This window comes from Neltuma alba, unplaced genomic scaffold (genome assembly GCF_004799145.2).
Source record: "Neltuma alba isolate B1F8T4 unplaced genomic scaffold, ASM479914v2 tig00011348_pilon, whole genome shotgun sequence".
Classification (NCBI taxonomy): Eukaryota; Viridiplantae; Streptophyta; class Magnoliopsida; order Fabales; family Fabaceae; genus Neltuma; species Neltuma alba.
In genome coordinates, this window is record NW_021636048.1 from 349,161 (window position 1) to 356,196 (window position 7,036).

A 7,036-nucleotide genomic window follows, 5' to 3' on the forward strand; every position below is an offset into this window, starting at 1 on the left:
GCCATAAACAACCTCAAATAGAGAGAAGGAAGTAGAAGAGTGAACAGCTCTGTTATATGCAAACTCAATATGAGGCAAACAACTAACCCAATTCTTCAAGTTCTTTTGGATTATGGCACGCAACAAGGTAGTAAGTGTTTTGTTAACTACCTCAGTTTGCCCATCAGTTTGGGGATGTGCCACAGAAGAAAATAACAACTTAGTCCCTAGCTTACTCCATAAAGTCCTCTAAAAATGGCTAAGGAATTTTACATCCCTGTCATTCACAATGGTTTTGGGCAATCCATGCGACTGAACAATTTCCTTGAAAAAAAAGTCAGTAATATGGACAGCATCATTTGTTTTAGAACATGCAATAAAATGATCCATTTTACTAAATCTATCAACCACAACAAAGATACTATCCCTTCCAGACTGAGACCTAGGCAAACCCAACACAAAATCCATAGAAATATCTACCCAAGGTTGGGAAGGCACAGGTAGAGGGGAATACAAGCCAACCTCTACGTATTACAAAGACAAAATCATTTTTAAAACCTACAATAATTCCTTAACTATTTATTCCTCATTTTTTCCAATTCTTTGAGGCCTCTTGATGTCTTAAATAATTTAATTTTGGCAAATAATCCAGAACAAGCCAAATCACTAAAAATTTCATAATTTACTTCAGGGGTATTTTTCTCATTTTTAGCCTCAAATGGGCCTCAGGACCTCATTTCCCATTTCTGGAAATTTTTTGACATTTTCTGGCATACTTTCTATCATTACCCTTTTCGGCCTAAAACTTTTTAAAATTACGATTAGGTTCCTACTAGGGTTTAGCCTTAGGAACCATCTCATCGAGGTCTTTATGACCTTTGGCCATATTCATCCTCATTCCTCTAACTTAACCCTCGAGGCTTCATTACAATCTTCTTTGTCCCTTGGTTTTAGAAAACTTTTTCTTCGCAATTTCATCCTTCAAAATTCTTCTTATCCTGTCAGGAAATTTCTGAGATTCCTACTAGTTAGAGCCTAGTATCTTGCTTCTTTTAGGCTATTTCTTATATTCTATACCCAAAATTCTAGGTAGTAGTTTCTTTCATACTTATTATAAGTTATTACATGGCTAGCATGTTCTGTACTGTGTTATGCCGACATGGAGTTTGTCAACTATGAATCTTATGTTGACACGAACTTCATCAACTAAGCTTGTTTCATGAATGCCATGACTATAGTTGTATGGTTATTCCAGTACAATTTGTGGATTGCACATTTGAAGATGTTACCATGAGTGATTGCCTATTTAATTCGTTATAACTTATATTATTATTTTGCAACTACTGAGATTTGTGTGAATTAATATAAATTGATTCTTTCTATAGCATATAAATAACTATATAGGATGGTTAAATGAACGGATGTAAGTTATGGAAGTAAAGATGTACAACTATGTATTTATGTGCTCGCATGCAGTTTGTTCAAATTAATATTTTGTGAGAGTAGAGTACTCAAAAGCTTTGAAATGTAGTTTGGACTTAAAAGATTAAGTTTTATGAACTCGAAGCCATGTAAACTTGTTTCAATAACTAAAAGGGATATAAACGTGTAATTAAAGCTCCTAAAACAGGGTGTCATAACTACAAAGAAAATGCATATCCAACTAACTTGTGGCAGCTCCAAAGCTGCAAATATAATAATGAATGAATAATAAATGGACAAAATTCTTATTTTACACAAATAATTTTAAGAATGAAAGAAAATGACCTGTCTAATGGCTCTAAAGTGATCAGCAACACCATCCTTTTTCTTTTTTCTTTGTTTTTGACAAACTTGAAGCTATGCATCCTAATTGCTCAACTAGTAACATACTAACAATTTGTCTTATGTAATAATAATTTTTTGGCTAACTGTCCAAAAGAGCTTATTTGGCAAATGAATCTCTAGCAGCTTCACGGTTCATCAATAGATCCGGCCATTGAAGTAGAGAAAAGACTGTTTGCCAGAACAAGAAGTTGTGAGTTGGGAAGAGAAGCCATTGTAGGTGCCACCCAACTTTGCTAAACAAACTTTTGTAATCAAACCGAAGAGTTCATTTCCTCCCACAAGAGGTTGGGCTGCATACTCCTCAATTGGCATCCACTGTAAAATAAAACAATACCAAATTCCACGTCATTTTAATTTTGTGCAAATTGATACCCCTTCCCCTCTTAAATGTATGAGTTAAACAAGGCGATTCATTTTGATTTTTATAGAAGATCTTAATTTCCTTTCCCATCTAAATTTATAAAATTTTCTAAACCATCCCTATTTATTGTACATATGAAGGGGGATTTCCATCAAGAGGTAGTCAAAATGCAGATGATTAAAAATGATATTTTAGAGAAACTAGCAACTAGCTTTTACAAATAACTAGTTTAACTAATTTTTTAAATATATAAAATTATTCATAAAATTTTTACATTTGAAATTGGAGGGAGTATTTCTTTGTTGCACTCTAAGTTTAAAAATATCTTAAAATAAAGTTTGAATAAAAAATACAAGGACTAAAGAATGAAGTTAAAAAATAGGTCCTTAATATAATAATTAGTTGACTGATTTGAGTAGATTAAGCAAATAGTTAAGTTAGTTATTTATAATAAATAGGTATTGTTTTTCTTAAAATATCCTTGTTAATCAAGTGTACTTGACTTAGAACTACTATTATTAGAAGGACTATCTTGAAAAAAATGAATAAATATGAGAAACAAAGTAGATTGGACTCTTATATTTAGCACCAAAATAAAAGTTAAGTGAACTTTTATATTAAGGACCGGAGGTAGTATTTATGTATATGGCAATTCAAATCCTAGATTTTCGAAATGAGAGAGATATTGAGAGAGATCAAGAATTCTCACTATTTTGGCCCAAAAAAAAAAAAAAGAATTCTCACTATTTCTTAGATTCATGGATATATACCTGAGCTGCGTCGATTTCAGAAGCTTGCTTTTGGATGTCAAAGGAACGTGGTTGCAGCATGCAAATAAAGAACAAATCTGATTTTTGAAAGAAGGACTTGTGACCTTGCCTGATATCGGAAACACACAAGTTGTTAGAAAAAGACCACCTACAAGATTCATTTTGCTACACACACGCAAACATGCAATCTTCTAACTAGTAATGTCACATAAAATATGATATTTAAAAATATTTTGAACTTTTAATATATCATACCATGTGATAACTAGTATTATTGTTTAATGTGGTCTATTCTTATTAATATCGTATGCATGCATTTTAAAAGTAAAAACTATATGATCGTACGTCAAAAATACTTTTTATTTTAAAGTAAATTTACGTAATTTCAACATCAATGGCCTTAATTACCATGAATACATAAAATTATAATTGACAGCAGTTAACCAAACAGCACAAACATCTACAACATAAAATTAACTTCAAGAATACATACCTGAATGCTAGAACCTCAACGAAATCTGTGTCTATCTGAAATAAAAAGCATTGGTTTTAGACTATGAATGAAAGTCTAAAGCTTGGAATAAAAAAGATAATACACACACATATATATTGATTCTGCTTCATTACCCCTGTTTCTTCTTTGACTTCTCTTGTTGCAGCAGTACATATATCCTCACCCTGCAAAAGGATAGAGTTTATAAGACTCAAATTCAGAATTTTTTTGATTAATCATCAATAATACATACTGCCTTTAGTCTTTAATATAAGAGCTAGTTGACTGATTTGAGTAATTTAAGAAAATTTGTTAAGTTAGTTATTTGTAATATAAATAGGTGTTATTTTTTCTAAAATATCCTTGTTAGTCATATATTTAGTTAGAACTACTATTCGAAGGAATATTTAATGTATCCAACTACTACAGGAACTATTTTGAAAAAATGAATACATGTAAGGGACAAAGTGAATTGATGTCTTACATTTAGGATAAAACTGAATGTCAAACTAGTTCTTATATTAAGGAATGGAGGTATTTTATATATAAAATCATAACAGATGCTCACTTCACTGACAGCTCCAGTGGGCAGCTTCCATAGTCCTATTCCGCTGAATCTGCCGCATCTCTCTTGAACCACAAGCACCTACAAAAATAAAATAAAACAAAAAAAGGAATAATTTTTACAAATAAATTATCAGTATAGAAGATGACAATTAATTAAAGTCTAAAATTTGCAGGAAGTATCTGAAATATATTTCTTAAAGGGGGTTGTGCGTGTGTGTACACCGACCTCTCTTTTGGAGTTCACAACAAAGGCTCCAATGCTGACCCGATGGGAAGCATTTGCAGGAAGAATGTCAGGAGTATTAGGAATCCAACGTACAAGCATTAGGTATTCAGGTTCTGCATGGTGATACCTAAATCCTGCCTGCATTATATTATATTTTCACAACCAACAAAATATGGCTCATTATCGTACACGCTTCACTGACGTAAGAAGAATCATGCTTATTTGAAAAACACAAAAAGCAAAAGAAATTGGAACATTATCGATTCTGACATATATGCTCCAAACTTGTGTTGGATATATGACACATTTCAATTAGATTATATATATAACCCCTAAACTTTATGTCATCGATAGATAATCTTCTTAACTTCACAATGAACCCCTCTAAATTGTCACATTTATGCAGACATCTCCCTGATTATTAGTTTTGTTCGCTACTCATATGTACATAGCTTCAAGATTTAGTGGAGTTATATTTGCATATAAAGCAAAGTTTTAGAGAGTTGTATGCATACAAATGCAAAGTCTAAGGAGTATATAATTTACTACTATGGATTATCCACACAATTTGAAAGTTTAGGAGTTTCTCATATTAAGTTTTAAAGATTAATAGGGTTATTTGTGTAGGATTCAAAGGATTTTTGTATAATGAAATATGACAATTTATTAAGGTTGGCATTATAATTTTTTTCTCTTAACTAATATTATCACCTTGGTAGCAGCCTCAACAAGATTTGATGATTCTATGGGCAACTTGATCCATACTCCTTTCTTTCCCTGCAAGATCACACTGAGGAATGAATTCATACACACACACACACATACACGTACTCTTTCAGTCTTAAATATAAGACCTATTTTGTAATGTAATATTTATATAGTTGAGAGGAACTATCATTAAGAGGGGAAAACAGCATAAAAATAGATTAAGGAGCAAATCCACTCATGAACTAAAAAACATGTGGAGTTTTCAAGGTGATGCAAAAATATCAAGGCCGTTAAGTTAACTAGCATTGACGGTTTAACAAATATACCAACTAAGAAAATAGTGCGAAAATACACATAAAGTTTTTAAAATGATGCAAAAATATACATAAAGTTTCCAAAATGATGCAAAAATGTACATAAAGTTTCCAATGGCCATGGCATATTTGCACCTTTTTTTATGACAACTTCATATAAATTTTTACACTATTTTCTTGATCTAGATGTTTGCTAAATGGTCAACGTTAATTGACTTAATAACTATAGTATTTTATCACTATTTTGAAAATTCCATGTATATTTTTGCATCCAGCCAAGAAGAATTTATGATGTTTGATACCAATGGCAAAATATTTCATGGGTAAATTTGCACATAGTACTTACTTCTTTTTTAACGTGCCATTAAATTAAGTTAAATTTTTTTAGTCATGAATGTAATGCACCATATCAGAGGCCCAGCCTTCAGTATAAGTCTCACCTTCCTTTTATACTACTGCAAAATAGCATTTTTACAGTACGCCTTTTACGCCGGTTGTTGTGAAAATGGCGTAAAAAATATGATCGGTAACATTTTTATAAATAAGATACTCCTCCGGTCCTAATTATAAGACCCAATTGACTTATTTGAGGAGATTAAGGAAGTAAGTTAAATTGGTTATTTATAATAAATAAGTATTGTTATTCCTAAAATATCCTTGCTAATTAAGTATATTGGCTAAAACTATCATTATTAGAAGGATTATCTTGGAAAAAAATACATAAATATAAGAGAGAAAATGGATTGGGTCTTATAATTAGGACCAAATAAAAAGTCAAATTAGGTCTTATAATAAGGACCGGAGGAGTATGAGACTATTGACTTTTTACATTGGTTGCTAAAGGAATTCGAGTAGAAAATGCTTTACACACCGGTTATAACAACAACCTCTGTACAAAGTTATTCAATAAATTACTTAGTTTAATTAAATTATTCATCAAGGCCAAAAAAAAAATTAAATTCTTCATAATTAATGCAGACAGTCGAGTATTTTTTTGTCGGCGGTATATGTACTTGTTGGAGAAGTGATGTAAAATACTTTTTAATTTGTACTATGCTAACTCTTTTCTCTCTACACACAGTTGCATATAGCTGAATATATATATATAGAGAGAGAGAGAGAGAGATTGTACCTGTTGTCTCCAATGTGAGATTGAAGCGTGTAACATAGAAGAAAAAACTTTGGAATCCAGACGCTTGTTCATGTTTACGATAACACCTCCATGTTGATCCTCAACAGCATTCAGCAATCCACCAGAAATAATAGATTTTCTCTCCCTTTTCTCCTTCCTCACACGAGACCTTGCCACTACAATTTCACTCTCCTCGCATCCTATAAGCAAATTGAGTATTCACAACCCAAAAGGTTATTATTTCAGTACTTAAAAAAAAACAATCATATATATGTATTTAGGTAGCAGAATAATGCATACCATGAGGAATGGCACTGAGAGAACAATGGAAGCATCTCTTTGGAGTTGCAGAAGAAGAGGAAGAGGAAGAAGAAGAAAGGAAAAGCTTGGAAGCTGATCGGAGTCTGAACCTATGCATGCTGATGACTGAGTTTCAGAAACACGAAGACAATATAATGATAATGGAAAGTTGTTTGATCAGTGGAGAGCAATGAATGCAAATTTGAAGATCGATGGGAAGCGTGTACTATATATAAAATTGAAGGGACGAGTGGTGACGGAGAAGTGTTTTCGTGGAATCTGAGGCGAGGCTGCGGACTTTGAATCAGTCGTAGGTAATAAGGAATTGCTTCGTTACTGTGTTGATGGAGCTTGGGGCC

The 7,036-nt window shown here is 32.2% G+C and overlaps 1 protein-coding gene across 1 annotated transcript; it reads right to left on the reverse strand.

The window, feature by feature from the left end:
• Nucleotides 1-1,751: 1,751 nt before the first annotated feature.
• LOC114712352 (nudix hydrolase 2-like) lies at nucleotides 1,752-6,795 on the reverse strand. Its single transcript, XM_028896872.1, has 9 exons — nucleotides 6,678-6,795; nucleotides 6,378-6,577; nucleotides 4,935-5,000; nucleotides 4,224-4,361; nucleotides 3,999-4,076; nucleotides 3,565-3,615; nucleotides 3,431-3,465; nucleotides 2,938-3,046; nucleotides 1,752-2,121 (listed from the first exon to the last, which is right to left on the reverse strand). The coding sequence occupies exons 1-9, from the start codon at nucleotides 6,793-6,795 to the stop codon at nucleotides 1,942-1,944; spliced, it is 975 nt and encodes a 324-aa protein (XP_028752705.1). The 3' UTR covers nucleotides 1,752-1,941.
• Nucleotides 6,796-7,036: the final 241 nt, after the last annotated feature.

Bases quoted from the DNA above. Each gene is read 5' to 3' on its own strand.
- LOC114712352 (XM_028896872.1), bottom strand. From the start codon at position 6,795: ATGCATAGGTTCAGACTCCGATCAGCTTCCAAGCTTTTCCTTTCTTCT. The intron at 3,616-3,998 runs GTGAGCATCTGT...ATCCTTTTGCAG, and splicing joins CCACTGGAGCTGTCAGTGAA to GGTGAGGATATATGTACTGC. The intron at 3,466-3,564 runs GTAATGAAGCAG...TTTTTATTTCAG, and splicing joins AAGTCAAAGAAGAAACAGGG to ATAGACACAGATTTCGTTGA.